A 20,959-nucleotide genomic window follows, 5' to 3' on the forward strand; every position below is an offset into this window, starting at 1 on the left:
GTGTGTTTTGTCATTAATGTTATAGTCAATCAAAGTATTAAGGCTTATTCAGTGCACCTACATGATGAGGATGCTTAGTGGAATGATAGGCTATTAATAGATTCAAACAACCTGCCAGCATCCCTGTCGGCAGCCAACAACAGATATGCGCACACACACACACACACACACTCACGCACACCTACAATATGTGTTTCAAGCTGTGCCTGAATCATAACAAATGTCAGGTCTACGTAATACAGCAATGTACAGCTACGAGTGGAAATTCCTGCAAATGCACCTTAGGTGTTTGAAACCCTGCTGTTTATGTAATGTGCAAGGTTTACTAAAGCGTCCTGTGGTTATATTTTGTTTACAGTAGGACTGTCACTATCATGAAATTAGATTTGGCAATAAATGTCTTGCAAGTACTTTTAACTGTGCAACTGTTTTTCTCTCATTTTATGCCTCTATTATTTTCAGATTAGTAGTGTCAGAGGCTTGTACTCTTACCTTTTTGTTGCAAATGCGACAGATTGCCTCGTAAGTAATTTAGTTCTGTGTTTTTAATTTGGGCTAAAACCAAAAATGTATCCATAGCAGTGCTGTGGTGTGTGGCTTTGCAACTAACTCCATGACTTAAATGTCAATAGATGCTTATCAAACTGCCATTGATCAATTATTCGAAGTTGAGCGCCTCGAGATAAACTTTGGTGCCATTAAACCATAGCAGATAAAGGGGACATCTTTAGTGATTAAGCAAAATGATTGTGGTTAGCACAAATAATAACAGTTATGCAATAACTGTGACTGGCCTAGTTAGGCGGCCTTTATGACACATCTAATAGAATCATTTAGGTGTTTTAATTTTACCTCACACTGATGGTCTAAAAGTTTAATTGTTGTCATATACATGATTGGCATTTTGTAAATGTAGCTCTCATTCTCAAAAACTCAAAGTACACTTATTATTTAGATATATTTTAAGGCTTTATAAACTCTCCCAACACACTGCACAATACCACAGAAAAACACTATCCGCAGTGATCAGACGTCTGTGTGAAATGGACAAGGCCTGATGCTGAATGCTGCTTCACACAGTAGACAGAGGAGACTGATGCTTCAGTCACTGAGCCAATCAGCGCCCAGCACTATGCTATGCATTTTATTTTGATTAAATATTCTTTTAATATGTTTTAATTTTTTTAATGTATTTTAAAAATTGTTTTCAATTTATTTATTTTTTTGCTAGAAAATGCTTTTTTTTACCACAAAATAATGTAGTGATCACACAGCCAGTCTATGAATGACCTGTTGTGCTGCAATGCACCATGGGGAATTTGGGGTGTTGGGGTTAAAATGTCATTATTGTGGTTTGTGTTAGTGTTACAGTGTTATTCATGTTGGTGTTTTAGTGTGTTTTTGTGGTTTAGTCAGTAGGTAGTTTGGTCAAATATTATGTTTTCAGGACCATGAGTGTGAAGTGCATTGTGTTTGATGACTTCCTGCCACATTATTTGTAATACTGCTCTCTGTGTGTGTCAGAATTAAAGCATCTGTTAGTTGCAGAGTGCAAAAAAAGGCAGATTTTCTTTCTCCAGCGTTGTACTTTAATGCAGCTCACCACAATATTAAATGCATAAAACTGCCTTTATAACACAAAACCCTGCACTATTGCAAAAAGTCAGCGATACCAAATGCAATTTAAAAATCTGTGATACAGTGAAATTGTGAAAAGTGAATCGCGATATGGCGAGGGACCGCTGTAGACTGATTATCTGTTCTTGAATCATTAATATAAGCAGAGGCTGAAGGATCCTACGATTGAATTTAGTGCTGAACATCAGCCGGATGACCGTCCACAGAGTTGCGGAGAGGCTAAAGAATGGTGAAGATCTTTCAGGTCTTCACCATTCTTGAAAGATCACTGAAAGATCTTCACCATTCTTGAGCCTCTCCGTGACTCTGTGGACGGTCATCCGGCTGATGTTCAGCTGCTTGGCTTTGTCAGACTTGTTGTGACCAACATGAAGGAGAGCAGATATCTCAACTCTTTTGACTTCCATCTTGATACAACTTCACCGGAGAAAAAAATTGTATTAATGACACCTGCCTATAAGGTAGAACTTTCAGTTTATTTCATGGAATTTTTCACTCCGACATGTAAACGTCTCTAAAGATCATGAAACCGTGTAACAGAACTTTTGCAAAGCCCGGTAGCTTAGCTTTGCCTCATACACACATACAGGGTGTCCCAAAAAAATGTATACACACTTTAAATAATTTCAAACTAGGTGTTTATTAGAATTTGTTTAATTTTCAACATGTAAAAGAATTTACAAACGTCATTCTATTGTTTTGTCACCGCCTGTTCTCAAACTGATGTCCGTTCTGGTCCAGACACTGCCGACAACGCTAAGCGATGGAATAGCCTTGGTATTTGCGTGCATTCACGTTCAGTGGTTGCTCTCAATTCAGTGACTGTTGCAGAGACTGTTGTCTCATTGCATAGACTTTGTCTTTTAGGTATCCCCATAAAAAGACGTCTAGTGGTGTGAGGTTAGTTAGTTATCAGCTGCTAAAAGGTGTATACATTTTTTGGGACACCCTGTACATGTCATCTGTCATCTCTCTCTGGTTTTCTCTGTTTCGGAAACACAGACACACATTAGTCTCTGTGTCCCTCTTGTCTCACCTGCAAGTCTCCATGTTGTCTTTGTATGTTTAAAATACCTTGATGCTTCTGTGGTTCTGGCCACATTTCCTCTTGCCTTTCTCCTACAGCTGTCCTTCAGGTCTGTGGCTGCAACATCCTGAAAATGTAATCTAGAAACTGCCCTCATCACCATTCGTTCTGTGCCAAAGATTTGTATTGATTGAAGACCTGAGCCAGAACTGGAAGCCTGAAGTATAAATTAGGCTGAAGAACTTGCCATATGCCTGCTTAGATTAGGAAAAGCACTTGAAGATACAAGTTCAGTCTTGTGAATATTACACTTGCTGTTTTTAGTTGTTCTGCAGCACTTTGAATTTTATAGTTTTTGAAATAATTAACAGGGAGAGCAGTAAGTTTTAAGATAGGGTTTTTGATGCAATAAAGCAAAGACAGATTGGTATCCTAGGCACTGCTTCAACCTTATACCAGTACAAGAACCAAAAAAATGTGCACATCTGTCACACAGTTTGGTTGCCTTTTTTAAAGGTACATGTATATATGCAGTCATGTGAGATTTCCTGTGAAGATGACGAATGCCAACCTTTGCACCACTTTGTGAAAGAATGTACTTTATTGGGTGCAATGATGAAAAAGATTGCCTCAGCATATATGTGACACGCACTGTTGGGTGTGCACTTTGTGAAATAGCTGCATAAGTAGAAAATCCCTGCATTTATGCTTTTTGAAATGCTACGGTAACATGTTAGGAAATACAGACACACAATGTCACTTTTTTTTTTTTGCTAAAGTAAGGTGATTGTAGTTTGTTTTTTCTAGTGTTACATACTTCAACATTTTTTATAGCGTCCGTTAACTCAAAGAAAATCAAGATTCAAAATTAGTTTTGTTTTTTTATCATGTTTTTTATTCCTTTAGTTTTAATGCTCCAGGACTAATGATTTCATTTAGTCAGCCCTTATAGTTTTTCAGTAGCCTCATTTAAGCTGCAGAAGTTCTAAAGAATCTTGTGTCTTTCACCGCCATAGAGGAAATAAATTTGTGATGACTAAAAAAATAACCCCAGGCATCTCCCTGCTGTAGAAATTAATTGAGGCAACATGCGGGTGTCATGGATGATGAACTCAGAATGACTAAGTAACTGTCAGAGGACATGATTTGACTTCTTTCAAGAGTCTTACGCAAGAATGTGTGACTGTGTGACTGACAGACAAGTAGGGGTTTCATGTTTTACCACATTTCGTGTTTTACTTATACATACATGAAGCTTTATTCATGGGGGCTTGTTTCTTCTTGGATTAATGGCTTTACAGAAAAACTTTCCTACCAGGAGGTGGTTGCAAATATGTTTTGTTCATAATGCACGTTGGAATTGAGGGTGTTACAATCACAGAGGTCCTATATCAGAGCTACTACACTATATAGCTGTGCAACTGTTTGAAATTAGACAACTTTAGTATGACTGAAATAATATGACAGCCCTTCTGTGGTATTTTTCATTGTCATCAGCTCTTGCTATTATCCAAGTGTGTTGGACTGGCGAAGCTCACACATTTGGGTGTCTCCAAGGAAACGGCAATATATTGCGCTACTGGTGTTGACTCCAGAGAGATATTTCTCATTACTGGTGCTGGTGTTGTTTGAGAGACAGCAGAGGAAGCACATATCTCAATCACTCAATTAAGATATTTTGCACATTGTGCACAAGAATTAATCCAGCTCTACTTTCAGATGAAGAATTAACAAGCGCTCCTTTAAGTGTTAAGATCATCTGTGTTGTGCCATGTGGTTTTATTGACATGTTTGATGTATTTTGTGTTGCTAGATTCACGACTGATCTCTTCTGTTTTGATGTTTTATTCTGTACAGATAAATGAGCTAAGCCATGTTCAGATTCCCATCATGCTCATGCCAGATGACTTCAAGGCCTATTCTAAGATTAAAGTGGACAACCACCTCTTCAACAAGTAAGCTCTTTTTAGGTATTTTATATGGCTGTTGTATTTCACAAAAAATGACACAGCAAAATATATTTTTGTGTTATTCCTTGAAATTTTGAAAGAAGAAAACCGATATTTTATTTAGGACTTAAGGCAATTTATAAACCATGCCCCTTGTGTCTTTTTTTTTCTTTTTTATTTACACTTAGGGAGAACATGCCCAGCCATTTCAAGTTCAAGGAGTACTGCCCTCTGGTGTTTCGAAACCTCAGAGAGAGGTTTGGCATCGATGATCAGGACTTCTTGGTATAAAGAGATTCTGTACTTTTCTCAAACATCTGACAAGTCTTGCTTTGTTTCTCTCCCATCTAGGGCAAATATTTATGTTTTCTAATCTTTGTAGCACTGCATTGGTGTGTATTGGCAAATATGAGAGTACCCAATACTAGAGACGGTCACATCGTTTAAAGTCAATGATTAATTTATCTGATGTATCTAATTACTTTAGCCATGTTATGCTCCTGAAATCACACTTAAACATGTAACTATTCTGAAACAAGTTTGCTTACAGTCTCAACTGCTAAACTGCCCCTGCACTTTTTTGTTGAAGCCCCCCCTTCTCTTCCTTTAGTTTCCACTCTTCCCGAGTAAATCCCTATTTCCCAGTGCAGTCAGTGAGTTGGCAGTATTTGGAGGTCATTGTGTCCCAGCTCAGTGCAGCTGTCCTTCTTACATGTTTACATTAGGGTTCAGCTGGCTGCATTGAGTGGGCAGTTAGAGTTGTGAAGAAACTGACAAGTCTGAAGGAAAGTAACATTCTCAGTATTAAACAGATTTTCTACGTGGGGCACTACTCACATTGCCATGCAGCAGTAACCATTAGTTTTAATGAGCTATGCTAACAGTAGTAATCGAATTTTGGGAGGTAACCAAATTGCTAACGACACTTGCTCCACATTTCGATCGATGCATTGAGGAGGAAATTAAAATCTAAATATTATTTTGATGCTTTGTCTATGGCAGTCATAGGCAAAAGTCTCCCTAAACATTTTTGCTTGTGACACAAACCACTTCGGTTGTTACACTAGGGCTTGGACTATATAGGTAAACCTTTTAATTTTTCTGCTTTTTAGAATCTCAAGGAAAAAATATTCAACCAATTTTACTCACACAGGAACAAGTGTTTTCCCATTTACCTCAAAAGTTGGCTCTCATTTTGCAAAACAAGCTATAGGTGCGAAGCATTCAAGATGGGAGGGAGCTAAGGACTGAGGAATTCTTACAGAATGAGGCATTGAGCCAGGGGGTGTTGGATCATGTTACTTTTGAGCTCCAAAGTCTGGGCAGCAGCTGTTTGTGTCTGTGTGGAGCTTTGGACCAGCAGCAGGCGTAGGGGTCAGAGCCTCGTATGTTTAGACTGGAGCGTGGGCGGTGGTGAGACAATACGAAGGTAGATCTAGGACATGCTATATTGGTTCATCCAAATACACTGAAAGAACCGCTCTTAACTGTTCAGTGTTTTGAAAAGGGCTTTTTAGCAGCAGCATTCACATCATGAGATCAATCTGAGTGGTGAGATTTAGTGCAAGAAGCCATTCAGAAAGCAAAATCCAAGCGCTGAGTACCTTTGTTCTCTTTGCAGATAAAAACATTTCAGTGTCAATATCCTGATGATTAAGATACATGTGATATATGTTTTTAACTTGTTGCATTGTGTTTACAGAATTCCTTGACACGCAGCGCTCCTTTGAACAGTGAGGCTCAGGGACGTAGTGGGGCCCGTTTCCATACCTCTTACGACAAGCGCTACGTCATCAAGACCATCAGCAGTGAGGATGTGGCCGAGATGCATAACATTCTAAAGAAATACCATCAGGTGAAAACAGCCTAAGTTATAGGATATAAACAAATAGATGCCCTGATTCATCTGTTAGATATCTTTTGTTTTTTGTTGTCTTAAAGAACTTGAACTAAATTATTAACATCCATTATTGTATGATTTAGTTTTCACTACAGAGGGAAAACACACATAAGTTGAGCTCACTGTACAATAGTGTCCACGTTACTAATTCAATCTTCAGCTTTTGCTGTACCTTGGTTTTTGATTAGTCAATAAACATCCAAAATTATCAGCATACAGATTCATGTGATTTCCCAGAATAGCTGTTGTTGAAAGAGCCCCTTAGCGCCCGTCGTCCTAATTATATCCTCACAGTTGAGCACTGTGTAAAGCGAAGTCATAATGGGATCATGCTGTGTTTTATAAACCGTTCTTTCTTTATTTCTCACAGTCTCCTCTTTAGTGCACACTGTACGTATCCATTGTGACTATAAAAGAGCCATAAATTTGTTTTCCTCGCTTTCTTTTTGGTAGTTCATTGTGGAGTGCCATGGCAACACGCTGCTGCCTCAGTTTCTGGGGATGTACCGGCTGACAGTGGATGGAGATGAGACCTACATGATTGTTACACGCAATGTCTTCTCCCACCGCCTTTCCGTCTACAAAAAATATGATCTCAAGGTAGGAAGGAAGAGGGGGGGGGGGAAACAGATCAAAGTGAAAGGAAAGTGATCAGAAAAGCATCGGTATGAGGAAAAAAATGTTATTTTCATCCACAGTTGCACTGTACCTATCCTTTGTTGACTCTTTTTTTTTTTTCAAGAACCTGTTTTCAGCTCAGCTTTTGTCCCAAGAATTATGCGAATTTTAAGGTTTTTTTTGGGCGTGTTTTTTCCTCCAAAATAGGTCCGTATGTAGTTCACATATTTTGTAAAAGCTCACGTACAGTTCAAGCAGATGGAAAAAATCATCTGTGAAACTACTCAACATACCAGGCCTTAGCCATTGGATAATACGTGATCAAAGCACGTCGCAGAGTATCTGGCTGACAGGTACTCTCTTTTTTTGATTTTTCTTTTAGGGTTCCACTGTGGCGAGAGAGGCCAGTGACAAGGAGAAGGTACAGTCACCTGTTGTGAGCCAGGATCCACTGTTACATACCCACTCACTTAAACTTACACAGAAGACCTATTAACCATTAATGTTTGCTTTAAACAGACTAATAACATTAATAATATTAGGTATAAACAAATTAACTCAGATTTACAGTTCAAAAGCAAAGTAAGTGAATGCATTTGGGTAAATTTACGAACTGATCAAAGGAAGTTAGACAATCCACACCATGAACCTCTTTGAAAGCATGTCTTGAACTAATATTTTAGGGGTACATAACTCATCTTTCCCACACAACTGATGTCCTGAAAGTAAAATAATCCACACCAGCATCATATTGGAGACCACCAACACTCAGACTACTTTTTTTTTCTTATTAATTTCTCTGTGCGCTTAGTGAAGACATCTCACGTTTTCGCTGACAGTTGTGTTACTTTTTCAAAATAACTTGTTAACTTAGTTTTAGCTCATTAAACAAACCATTAATTAATTCATTGTGTTGTTGAACTTAAACAGCCTGACTAGCAGCTGTTTAAGCACAGACTGTAAGAGTGTCTAGTTCTGAATGGAGGTGGGAGTTGGTGTGGATTCAACAATGGACACTTACATAGCACTTGCACACCACTGATATCTTAATTCTGGTGTCACTTTGGTGTAGGAAGCAAAATAAAACCAACCCTTCTGGATCTCAGGAACATTCTGTAAATGCACTAAACAACTGTGTATCTTTCAAATATATAATGTATCGAGATGTGCCAAAAATGGACTTGAGTTATTGTGATGGATCTACATGTCGATTAAATGCCATGTGAACGATTAGAGAATGAGAGAGAAAACAACCTGTGTTTCCAGTGGTTTCAGTAGTTGACACAGCTTCAAACAGTTCCAGGCTTACTGTCATCACCCAAATGGCCTAAGTAACATAATTTTGGTATCTACTTTTGTTTCCCTTTGGGTGCGGATGACAGTAGCAAATATCCATCTCCTTCAGTCAGCACCTACTTCATCACCCCATTCCCCTTCCAGCCACTGCACGCTATTTGTGTCTTTTTAATTTGCTTCATCCCTCTAACCTCGCTTCTGCTGTTCCATCAGTTCCCCTGCTTGCTGTCTGTGTGTTAAAGATTGAGGGGTTGTGTGCACGTCTGTGTGAGTGTGTGTGTCTGGCTATGTGCTGGGGTTAGAGTTTTATTCAGTCAGATGTTGTCTCATGATTCAATAGTCCTTTGTATGTGTTTCTGTCTAGCTGTGTATCCGACTGGGTGTTCTGTGTTTATTTGCACTATATGAGCAAGAGATTTTGTGTGATTCATAGAAATGGAAATGTTGCTGCTTTTTGTGAGGCGCTGCCTGTTTTGAGTTTTTTGGCTTTTGGCTGCTTGAACAGTGTCGCCTGTCAAAACTGAATTGTGTTACAGATATTGCAAAGACCGGACAGTTTGCTGTGCTTCCTTTTTTTTACTTTTGCATTAGCTGACAATTTTAACTGGTAGCTTACACGACTCAGTTTAAGCAGCATTTTTTAAAATAGAAGGCTTTGTCCTTGAGTGATGAAAGCTGCTGACATTGTCTATGAACACTTTGTCTTTGGAGTACAGTTTGCCAGTTCAGCAATATTGGAACGGGATGGTTGTACACAGTGAGGTTTTTTGTTCATTGTGTGTCTCCACATTTTGCCATGTACAGGTTTGTTTGAACACATAAAAGGTTTTTATTTGAGGCTGTCAATTTTGAACCAGGGTTGAACTTTCCACGGGTTTTACAGGGTTTAGTAGCGGGGCGGCATATAGTGAGGCATGAGACTTCAGGGAATCCCTGAGCTAAATATAGCCTCTGTAAATAAGGAAGAAACGAAACATTATTGGGGTTAAAACAGATGAGTGGAAAAACAAAGCAGCTGAAGATTTAACACACACGTGAGCCTACTGTGTGACCTCTTTTTGTCGGCATCACAGCTGTGTGTGAAACATCGCTGTCTAGCAATAGAGATTAAGAAACAGCAGGATACATTTTGGTAATGAAAGTGTTTTTTTTCTCACACTACCACTGACTCTTTACTGGTAACTATTACAAGTTGTTGCTATTAGTCTGTGTTTATTTTTTTGGTTGGTTCACCTTTAATGAAATCTAATAATAATCAATATACAGTAACAATAAGTGATGCTTTTCTTTCTTACATGTGTACATATTTACATATTATACCTACATGCAGCATGTTTACCACACGCACATTTTCACACCCAACAGATCTCTCAGATATAACTGACGTTTTAGCAACATTGAACATTTAACGTTTGTGAACTATTTGTAAAACTAATGGACCATAGAACTTTTTTTTTAACTGGCAACCCATAGGGTTACAAGGAAAACAAGAAAGTAAGCTTTTGTTTTGGAATTTCATTGGGCCTACCACAGCATTGAGAACTTAAAATTTGTTACTAAGTTTGTGTAATATAGGGAAGTTATCATTCACAGCCTAAAGTTGCTAAGCAACCGCCAGCTTGTACTGGCAAAATACATGCAGAGCGCGTGATCAAGACCCTAAATGGAAACACTGTTCGATATGAATTATACCGTTATGTCAAACATGGAGACTTTATGACCCATTTCTCTGTAAAAGGGCCATGCACACCTCATGTAATAATATAAATAGAAGACTGGCCTATTTTTACATTTGCAGAGTGGATCACCGCAGTGCATATGCACCACTTACACGCTGCTCTCATGCCTGGTGAAGGCACTTTCATTGATTATAGTAGAAGCATAGGGTTTCAGCAGCCGCTCCATTAATTATCTGAAAACATTGTGTGTTGAATGTAAGGTTCAGACATCAAAGACGTGGATCTGACCAGACACTGCTGGTTTTTCCACCTAAAACACCTTTAAATGTCCATAAATACAAATTAGCAAATTCTATAAATGTTCATGGCTATGAATACATGTTTGCTTCAAATACACAAATACACAACACAAGTTCAGATTAGTGTGAACACTCGCACGCTCTGTATTTTGATAGTAAGACGAAGAAGACTGTCAAATGAATGAGGAAAATCATGGGTTTTGTTCAGAAGGTACAATGTGTGTCTGAAAAACAAATGCTTCACACACACACAAACAACAAGCATGGCAGGGTCCTCTCCTGACTGCATGGCCCTCCCCTTTTCATGCATGCGTTTGCATGGTATACAGTGTTTTTCTGCATCATTTATGATGTTATATTATTTCTAACACATTTCAATGTGTATGAACACCAGCCTCATTCTTTTTGCACATTGTGAACATGTTCCGTTCTACACGCACATGACATGTATTTTTCCTTTTCATCAAATAAATTTTGGGGATCTTCTAGCTGCTGTCTCAGGGTTTTGACTATGAAACAATGGCAGCTGGCTTTCCTGACGCATCTTATGTATACATATATGAAGCACACAGGTAGTAGGTCTACACCTTAATTTTTTTACTCGGGTGCAAGCTTGGTGTCTGGTTTTACAAAGGGCCATCCGATCATATTAGTTACTCTATTGTGGATCACCCTAGAAATACTGTCCAGAACATATTTAGAGCAATGACCCACAATTTATCAAACACTGATTCATGATTTGTGAAGTCCCAGTATTATTTTTGATTTGGAAAATGTAGAGGTTGTTTTTGTATGTCATTAAATAGCTACTGGTTCCTGTTATGTTGAATGGAACTTGTGTCTCCTTGAGACCTCTGCTCAGAGGCCCTTGGCTACAGTTGTTTTTCATACTGTCCTCTCTCTCCTCACGGCAGCACCAGCTGGTGTCTCCAGTGGGGGCACATGGCTTTAATGTGGCAAGATGAATGAGTGTGAACTGACTCTATATTTAATTTGTCGCCCTTTATCCAGCGATTGCAAGCCCTTCGAAACAGTACCACACCTGATCAGATGTTGGGGAGAACGCAGTTTCATAGAATGCAAATTGGTTTCCTTGCTCTGCTTAGATTTAAATCCTTGCTTTTTAGAGTAGCGTTGCCAGGTTGCTTTCTTTTCTCTACCAGCCAATGTACCAGGAAAAGGTCACAACATACAATATTTCTGAATTTCACTCTTTATATTTGGACAGTTCGGGATAATTGTAGCGAGACCGTCTAAAATCCTGTTGATAAATGAAACTAATAGCATTTAAATAGTATAAGAACAGAAATCATTACATCTACTTACATCGTCATAGGATGGACCTGTAGGAGACTGATATACACTTTCTTGACCCTGCCATTGTAAAGACATTTAAGAATCTTAAACCTCCAGACTGGTCATACAGATCTTTCGCGTTGATGCCCTTTCCAACCCTCTACCAATTTGAAAAACTATTGTGTTCTGTTACATTTTAAACACTTTGCCTTTACTTCCAACTTCCTTCCTCTCTCCTTTCTTCTCTCCTCTCCTCCACCCCTACCGTCCCTCCCTCGCTCCCCCTTCTCTAGCAGCCACCCCCACCAGAGGATGTGCCCCAGCGGCCCAAATCTGGTAACGTTCAGCAAAGGCTGCAAACACTGCGGATTGCCACGCGCTTTTACTGCGCCATGAAACACGTAAGAGATGTAAGAGAACCAGGGCTCATATACCAGGCATGATCTATTAAACCAATCTTCTTTTCTTGTTTTTTTTTTTTTTTTTTTTTGTACGGCCGAACGTTTCCGTTTTCTCGTATTCTCCTGGCTGATAGACTATTACTTCCAGGCCATATTTTGCACACCATCCATTTACAATCACCTTTTGCTCCACTTGTCAGTAAGTTCAGTTTCAGTTACGCCAGACCATTTTTGTTCCCACCTTTCACTCAACGCCTACATGTATCTGAAACACTGGAGAGCAAGAATTGCAAGAGTAGGATGATTTGTTTAAACTTGCTTGCTTAGTTGCTATTTTAATGGATTGATAAGAAGACACAGTGCACATTTTTATGTTTCTAAGCCATTGAAGAGAAGCTACTCATGCAAAAGAGAACCTTTAACCTGAGTCAATAGAGCAAATGTACCGGTAGTTAAAAACTTATCCAAGAGATGAGTCAGGCTGTCCAGTATGCACAAGTGATGTAGCCCAAAAGCAAACTCTCACTTTTGAGATATTATAAGCATTAAAGCAGCTGACAGTATTGTCAACATCCTTAGAAAAGTGTGGCGAATAACTGTCTCACTTCTTAGTTTTTCTTGTTTATCATTTACCAAAAGAAGTCCAGAATTTGACAGCCATAATGGTTTTAGATGGGCTGTTTATAGTATAGAGACAGAAATATTTTGGCTATCAAAGAGATTTTTGACCAAATTTAGTGCTCAGCTAACATGTGAGTACTTCAAAACACTTTTTTTATTTTCAAGAACAATTTGTTACCACACAAACATAAGTATAGATAAATTACACAACTTCTTCTGTATCTTCACGTTTGACAACGCTAAATATACACATGAAATTCTTACTTCATGTTGCATTTTTTTAATCTAAGTGGTCGTAATACATCTGCTACTAACTGAATCCAGTGTTGGGTAACAGTTCCGTGCAACGTTTGGACAGCGACTGATATATATATTATGATAACCGGTTCAGACAGAATCAGCTGCTCCAGTCACAGCTCATAATTTATAAATGGCATACTGATGTAAAAACTGCCAGTGGATGTTAATCTACACCTTTCAACATTGCAAGGAGTATTGCAGGTTTTAAAGGTCTAGGAAAATCCCAGGGTCAGCTTGCCACAAATCCTACAGAAGCTTTTGTCTGCAAGACATCAAGATCCAATTTCCAACCAGCTGACGGAAGACAGTAAAGAAACGAGGTTCATTTTTTTAAGATCATGGAGAAATTCACCTGTCACGCGCTTTGCGAGGCTCATCGATAACTCACCCGTTCTTCCTGCCTCTAATATATCTTTCTGTTTTCTACTTACTCCCTCAGTGGAGTGCACCAGTCAAGAGTCAGACACATTTTATTGTAGGCAGTGTAACAGGAAAAATCAATGACAGTCCAACTGATAGAATGCCTATGCATCACTTGGAGGAGCATAATGAATTGGTTCGAAGGACTTGGGCATGGAAATAAACGGCAGTTGAAATGAATGCACAGAAAGATGGATGAATGTAAGATTTTTGAGGTGTCTGTTCAGGAGACAGGCCTGTAAAATGTTTTCAGGTTATGTTCACTCTTGGCAGTGTCACGTTGTGTTCTCATTTACTTTTTATGTCGCATCTGTGTTCAGTCAAGCAAGTTGTACATCCCATATTTATTGCAAATTGGAGGTCAATGTCTGTATATATATGTGCTCAAGTGTCCTATTTTGTGTGTTATATTCCTGTTTTCATCTGTGTGGAGATGTGTTGTGTATGTATGTGTGTGTGCTGTCTGAGGTCATTCTAGGGCTACAAAGTGCTGTTATGTGTTGCTGCTCTCTTCCTGCTGCCATAGAAACATTGTAGTAGCTAAACGGTTGCTGCTGCTGCCCCGTTGCCTCATTTCCTGCTCTCTTTTTTCCTTAGCGACTCAGAAGTAGGCCCCTGTCCCTCCCCACATAACACCTCTTCCCCCTACAGGCTGCCGGCAGTTTTGCAGCAGCCTGGTCGAGAAGAAAGTGAATCCCAGTAGATGGACATTTAGACAGGACAATCCTTCATTCTTCTCATAGCCTGAAAATTGAGAATTTGCGTCAAAGATACACTGGCTTTATAGAATTATAAAATGCAATTTATATTTGCTGCAAACCGCCGTCTGGCGCCTGAAAAGCATCTTAGTATCATTTGTCTCGGGTAGGAATATACTATTATCAAACTGACAAGCATGGATGCTTTTCGGTGTCTAGCTCAGTGCCAAAAAGGACCTTTCGTGGCTTTGAGTTAGACAGCCTTTTTTTCATGACACAAAGTGTATGGATCTACCAGATGCGTTTAAAACACTGAACTGGTGTGCAATGTGCCAGAAAAGTGCCCTGTGTTTTATGCTACTGAAAAATAAATATATTCTGCTGTAAACAACACAACTTGGTGCATCAGATGGATCTGTACCCTGCCGTGAGCATGCTGCATGCACTTTATTACGCAGTCAAATCGTTGAGATTGAAAAGAGGCAAGCCTTGGTTTGGAAAGTCTGCTTGTGCCTTTTTAGCCAACTCATTTTACCAGTAATCTTTGGTGTGTTTGGCTGAGTCAGACAGACTTATGTAACAAACCACAGGCTCAAAACCTCATGTATGTGAAGGGGGTATTTCAACATGCTGGATTGTTAGAAACATTTACACGCACTGTTAACACGACTAATTTCTAAGAATAGAATTAATCTTTGTTACCATGCCTTTTGAAATACCCCTCAATTCTTAAAGTTGAGCAAGACAGCCATATGCCATCTTTAAGTCCTGTGTAATGACATGTACAGTATATTTAACTGTTAACGAGGTATTCTGGGGAAAAAGGATGAAGACGACAAATGCTGGTGTTATTGCATGTTTTTTTTTCACATTTTTAAACTGCGTTGCAATATTTTTTACAGATTTCTACTCTGTTTGATTGGAGGATCTGATATTTTCCTTTTAAAAGGAAACTCCCATTTGATTTAAACGCCAGAATTGTCACATTTTTGCCCAGGTCCGCTGCATACAGTACAACGCCTCTCGGGGGTTGTGCTGTGATTTTGACTGTTTTAATCTGGTCACTAATTTTCAATACTAATGGGCAGGCCAAGGAGCTGCCCACCTACAAGGACAATGACTTCATCAATGACGGGCAGAAGATCTACATTGATGGGGAGAACAAGAAAATGTTCCTGGAGAAGCTTCGGAAAGACGTGGAGGTAGGTGTAGGGTTTGTACTATCTTACTTGTTGGCTGTTTTACAGCTTGATAATTCAGATGCGGTAAATTGTACATTTAACAAGATGTAGCTCTGTTGAATTTTATTGAGGTGAGGCATCGTGCTGTAAATCTTCTCACTCAGTGTCGCCCCTTAGCTCTTCCTTAATACATTTTCTATTTTACGCCAAACTCTCAACTCAACTTCTCCTCCTTTCTACTCTGTCTACTCAATCTAAAACTCTCCACTACCCTTCTCTGTACTTTTATATCCTTCTGCCATCCTACTTTCTTCCGTTGTCATCAGTTCCTGGCCCAGCTGAAGCTCATGGACTACAGTCTGCTGGTGGGGATCCACGACGTTGAGCGAGCCGAGCAGGAGGAGGTGGAGAGCGAGGACAACGAGGCCGAGGAGGAGGGCGAGAGTGACGGAGGGGGCATCGGGACGCCCCCTGACAGTCCCAGCAACACCCTGGACAGCACCAAGCCTCTGTCACCCGGGGAGTTTGACCCCGCCATTGACGTCTATGCCATCAAAAGCAACGACAGTGAGTGGTTTTAAATTGGTGGTCGAGTTTTTAACACAAAGTGCAATAGGAGTCTGGGATTGTTGTTTCATGAAGAAAACATAGAACTGACAGCTCCCCCTACTGGATGCTTTTATTCGAGTTGCTGGCAAAAATCTCTCAAAGAGGTTCCTTACTCGTGGCACTGAAAACTGAATACTTTCTCAACATTATCTGTCGTGCAGGTGCTCCCAGGAAGGAGGTTTACTTCATGGCTGTCATCGACATCCTGCAGCATTACGATGCCAAGAAGAAAGCTGCCCACGCCGCCAAGACTGTCAAACATGGGGTAAGTAGCTGTGGCCTTTTTAATTGGTACTGTTAAAAATGAAAAAATATCACAAAACAATACATGGTGAATTGTATCTGCCTCTGCAGGCCGGAGCAGAGATCTCCACGGTGAACCCAGAGCAGTACTCCAAGAGGTTTTATGATTTCATCACCACTATCCTGTCATAGCCTCCAGGAGCGACAGGGGCACAGGGGCACATGGGAAAGGGAGGGCAAGTGGGGAGTATGGTGGAGATGAGAAGTGACGGAGAGGAAAACCATGGAGAGGCCGTATTAATAAGGTGCTGTGATGGCTTTGTGTCACTCTCCCTCATGCGTTCTCCTCATTCCTCCCTGTTTGTTTCTCTCTCTCTTTCAGTGGGGTGCCACACTCTGCAGCTAAAAAAAACAAACAAACAAACATCATTCGTTTACATTTAACCTCTCCTCTGTTGAGTTCTGTTCATGTGTTACTTTGGATGATAAGGGTGTTAAAAGCAAGTGTCCAAGTCATTACCTTTTTCCATATAATTTGTTTTTGTTTATGTGGGAATATGGCTTTCTTCATTGCCTCTAACACAACATCCAGCACCCTGCTTTCTTTTTTTAAATTAGTTGTATGTATTTGTCCTTTAGGGGGAGGCTGGGGGAGAGTATGATGTGTGTAGTGTGAGGACAGGCGGAGTGCAGAGGTCTGATTCCAGTGCAGATTGAGGTCCCCCTTGCTACAAGAAAGCTTTAGTGGGATGTAAAGATCAAGTCTATGTTGAGGCTCGCCTAATGCAGTTGCTTCATTTCAGGAAGTAGGAAGCAGTCTTCCAATTGGCCAACAGCCAGACCCCAAATGCTATACATGCACTCAGCCAAACAAATCTTCCCCTTTGGGTTCCTCCTCCGTTACTCACCCTTTAGACGCCTCCCCTTCCCTCCTGTTCTTTCGTGTACAGTAATCGAGTTAAGCTTCTGGGTTATTCTCTTGCCACAAACGCTTCTCTTTAGCTGCGATGAGTTCACTTGTAGTAAATTATACGGCTTGTTCCCAGCACTAATTACACACCAGTGTCCGTCGGCGCTTTGTCCCTTTTGTGATGCACAGCAATTAAGAATGTTAAAGGGAAAGATATGCATCTTAAAAACGAGAAGACGAGGTATCGAACACACAGCTTCCCTTTACTGTCGTTGGCTCTGAATATGTTTAGGAAGTCTCGGTTTCTGTTCCTGTGGCGGAGAATGGCCCAGAAGTGTCACGTGGCTGCTTTGAAGTGAGTCACTCCTCATTATAATATCTTCATATAGGGTGTCGGATCGAAACATCAAAAGCCCTTAATTTTCTGTTGCCATCAGCACCTTATGAGTAAAATCAAAAAAATGTTGCACTTTTATTTGTCGTTAGAGGTTAGGAGCTACTATTCTGTTACATGCGCAGCAGCAAAGAGGAAAAGGAGCTCGACTCGCTTAAATCTTATAAGCCTGATTTTAAATCCTGTCTGCTTCATCTGTGGGTTGTTCTTCGTGAGACTGGTTGGGAAGAATTTACTGCAATATTAAATAGGGGAAAGTGAATATGTTCTTTTGTAAACCAACCGTTCCCATCCTGTAAGAAGAACTCTGTGATGAGGTGGGATTTGGAATCAGGCAACAGTATGTCTGTGTTCAGGGCAGACAGAAGACGGTTTACCTCCAGCATCGTACCAGCACACACCCAGCGATGGCAGAGGGTGTGTGTGTCAGTGTTCAAAAGTCGTAAAAGGGGGAGAGGAAAGGGGAGGTCGGGAAGAGTGTTTTACAGATGTAAAGACAAGTGTTGTTAAGTCATTAACACCAACAGCATCGTTCTCTAACCTCGGCTGTGACTCTGTTATTCATCGTTGTTTGTGTTCTTGACTCTCTTTTTTTTTTTTTAACGGCTTATGTGTGTTTGAATTTGGCAGTTTTATGAATTGATTTTTTTGTTTGTTTGTTTCTGTTTAAAGTTTTTTTTGTATATTTTGCACAAGAGGAAAGGAACCAAATGTTACGAATACGATCCCAATTAGTCGACACGGTTTTAACAAGGGAAATGCAATATTACTTGTATGTAAGTGAGAAAAAGTTGTTTTTGCGTGTGATGTTGTGTATAACCAACTAAAACAAGTTCAAGTCGTCCTCCTCGACTATTGTAACCCGTGCAAAAAGCTTCCATCATGATATGTTTGTTTAGATATCATAGATTATATTCACATTTATATTTTTACATTGGATTTTAGTCATGAAATATAGTTGTATTTAAAAAGGAAAAAAAGCAAACGGAGCCACCCTTCGGAATGAATGATGGTGCTGTGGTCAATGAAGAATGATACTGCTTGAATTTTTACAATTTATAGATGTACTTAAAACTAAAAAGGACAAAAAAAATTTGCATGTCACAGGACTAAGTTTCCTTTCCCCCTCTCTAGTCTGTGTTGTTGGCTGTTCAGGTTCTCTTTGTGCCCCTCCACTTTAACCAGATTTGTGAGCTGTTCGGTGTGTAAAATAGACCCTTACCATGCTTTAAATAACTGTGTTTCATTGTATACACTGTGCAAGATGTGTGCCTTTATACTCCAAATTATTTAATTTTATATTTTGTAATCTTTTTTTAAAACAAAGGTAAAAGGTTATTTTAATAATAGGGTGTTTACTTTGTTCTTTTCAACCCCCTCGCTCAACCTTCTTCCACTTTTCAACTCCTCTGTATTTTTGTTTGTTTCAGTCAGTCGAACAAAAAATAAAACCATTCCAATGATTGTGTTTAACATTTAAAAAAAAAAATCTAATATTTGTCTAATATTTGACGGCGGCGGATCGGATTCTGTACATTTACGTCCGCCGCTCTGATTATTCGGTGTGCACAGGCATCCTTTCCCTTCTCCTCAGGCTGGAGGCGGTGTCTGCTTGTATTAATCCTCTGTTGGTTCACGCTGGTCCTGCCTTTATAAAGAATGTGTGCGTGGAAGTGCGTGTCGTGACTGTGTTTTGTCGTGCTCGTCCTTTCTAACTGGCGGCGTCCGTCAGCATTTCATGAAATTCACCCACCAACCACAGAAGCGGTCACATTTCCAGATGTGATTTTTAAAACATTTTTTAGTTAAGTGGTCGTCCGATATTTCACTTAACTCCTGTTCATTTCTGAAACCGTTTTTCCTCCCTTGCTTCCTGCTTTTCTTCCATGTTTAGTTTTTTGTGTGTGTGTGTAAAACCCAGATCACCTGCTTGTAATCAGGGAGTTTATCATCTGATAGTCAGTGCTTTGTTGATATTTCTGTGTTCTTTCACTGTAGATGGGCTGTTTTGTTTCTGTCGGTGTGCATAGGTTGTGTCCTAAAGGAAACGGGGAATGAGGGAACACAATCATCTTCTAGTCTGCTTTGCTCTGTTTGGCCCCCAAAGACTTCCTTCTTTGTGCAGGTGGAGAAAGCAGAGCAGTGCATGCCGAGTGAATTTTGTTTTGTTTTCATTTGTGTCATTTTGGGAAACGGTGAAGCCAGACTTTAACAGATGCAAATGAAAGTTGACAACAACACACATGCCCTGCTGCTGTACCCTGAAATGAACAAGCCCTCGCTTCTGTGGCTTCTCTTCATGAATGAACTTTTTCGCCCATCAGTCAACCTGCTGCCACCGTTGACTTGCCAAAAGCAGTCCGAACAACCCCATATGAGCTTGAAGAACATTGTGTAACGTGTAATGTGTCTGTTTTTTGTTTCTTTTCTTCGTGGTAGATGGAGTGAGGTGTGCAGTGCTCATATGTGAACATGTTGGAAGTTATGGGAAACTTATGTGGTTTTATCAAATGTTAAGGGAAAACTCGAATACAAATGACTGGAGGCCGGGAACGTTCTGCAGAGGTGGGACGGATTTCTTTGGCTTTAGATTTCTAATAAATCATCAGCAGAGCTTTGTGGAGCTTTCCAAAGTGCTCAAAAATAGATGAATTGTCAAAACACAACCCCACCAGCCTGCAGGATGAGCTTTGGTCTCCCAGCAGCCCCAACTGCTTCTAGACTCTTGGTTGAAGAATTACTGTGTGTGTATGTGTGTGTGAGAGAGTGTGTTTGATTATTGCTGTCTGACAATGGTGGGTGAGAGTTTCCCTTTCAGTGGCAGAAAGGCCAAAACGATGTTGTATGTTTATTGTTCTTCACATTTAATGATGATGATAATAATAATAATACACTCCATTCCATAAGCGTTCACTCAAACCAATTAAAGCACTTGTTCTGCTTAACTCAAAGTCTACCTTCAGTTGTTTCTTCTTCCGTTTTTTTATTCCTTTTCTGTGTTTGCTTCTTCACATTTACTTGGAACTGTGTATTTGAGCTGCTGCGGTCCTTTTAATTCTCCCAGCTTCTGCAACGGAAGTTTTAAAAAAATAAAACGCTTATCCAGAATTTGCCATTTGAGAATTTGGGATTTTAATTGCATAAAAACTACCCGCATTATTTACAGTGTTCCTGCGTTTGATGAACAGAAAAAAATATCTTGTGTAATTATAAGTTTGTGCAAATGTTATTTCTCGTAAGTTGTTGCAAAAAGGAACACTTAACTGGCATTTTTGTTAGTTTTAAGAAAAGCCCCAAAACGAGCATCTTCCTTTTAAAATATAAAAATTAGATGTGAGCGTTTTTACCACTTACGTGCACGAAGCCGAAAAATATTTACGCCAATTTAAAGCAGCAGCAGCATGAATGCGTAAAATCACCGCAGTGCCGAACATTTTGCGCATCAGCCGGTATGTATTTCACTTATTTAGCTCCGTAGCA

The 20,959-nt window shown here is 39.8% G+C and overlaps 1 protein-coding gene across 5 annotated transcripts in view; it reads left to right on the top strand.

Annotated features, from left to right (window-relative positions):
* Positions 1–20,424, top strand: part of pip4k2aa (phosphatidylinositol-5-phosphate 4-kinase, type II, alpha a) — a 34,535-nt gene extending 14,111 nt beyond the window's left edge. Inside the window, exons 2-11 of one of the 5 annotated variants that reach the window (XM_022190006.2) lie at positions 4,523–4,620; positions 4,803–4,899; positions 6,317–6,469; positions 6,968–7,114; positions 7,515–7,553; positions 11,996–12,103; positions 15,231–15,344; positions 15,650–15,890; positions 16,094–16,197; positions 16,287–20,424. In XM_022190006.2, the coding sequence (XP_022045698.1) occupies positions 4,523–4,620; positions 4,803–4,899; positions 6,317–6,469; positions 6,968–7,114; positions 7,515–7,553; positions 11,996–12,103; positions 15,231–15,344; positions 15,650–15,890; positions 16,094–16,197; positions 16,287–16,367 (1,182 nt within the window). In that variant the 3' untranslated portion in view covers positions 16,368–20,424. Of the gene's footprint in view, positions 1–4,522; positions 4,621–4,802; positions 4,900–6,316; positions 6,470–6,967; positions 7,115–7,514; positions 7,554–11,995; positions 12,113–15,230; positions 15,345–15,649; positions 15,891–16,093; positions 16,198–16,286 lie in introns of all 5 variants that reach the window. The other 4 variants (XM_022190005.2, XM_022190008.2, XM_022190004.2 and 1 more) reach the window with 4 other exon arrangements.
* The last annotated feature ends 535 nt before the right edge of the window (positions 20,425–20,959 follow it).

Source organism: Acanthochromis polyacanthus, chromosome 20 (assembly GCF_021347895.1).
Source record: "Acanthochromis polyacanthus isolate Apoly-LR-REF ecotype Palm Island chromosome 20, KAUST_Apoly_ChrSc, whole genome shotgun sequence".
NCBI classification, from domain to species: domain Eukaryota; kingdom Metazoa; phylum Chordata; class Actinopteri; family Pomacentridae; genus Acanthochromis; species Acanthochromis polyacanthus.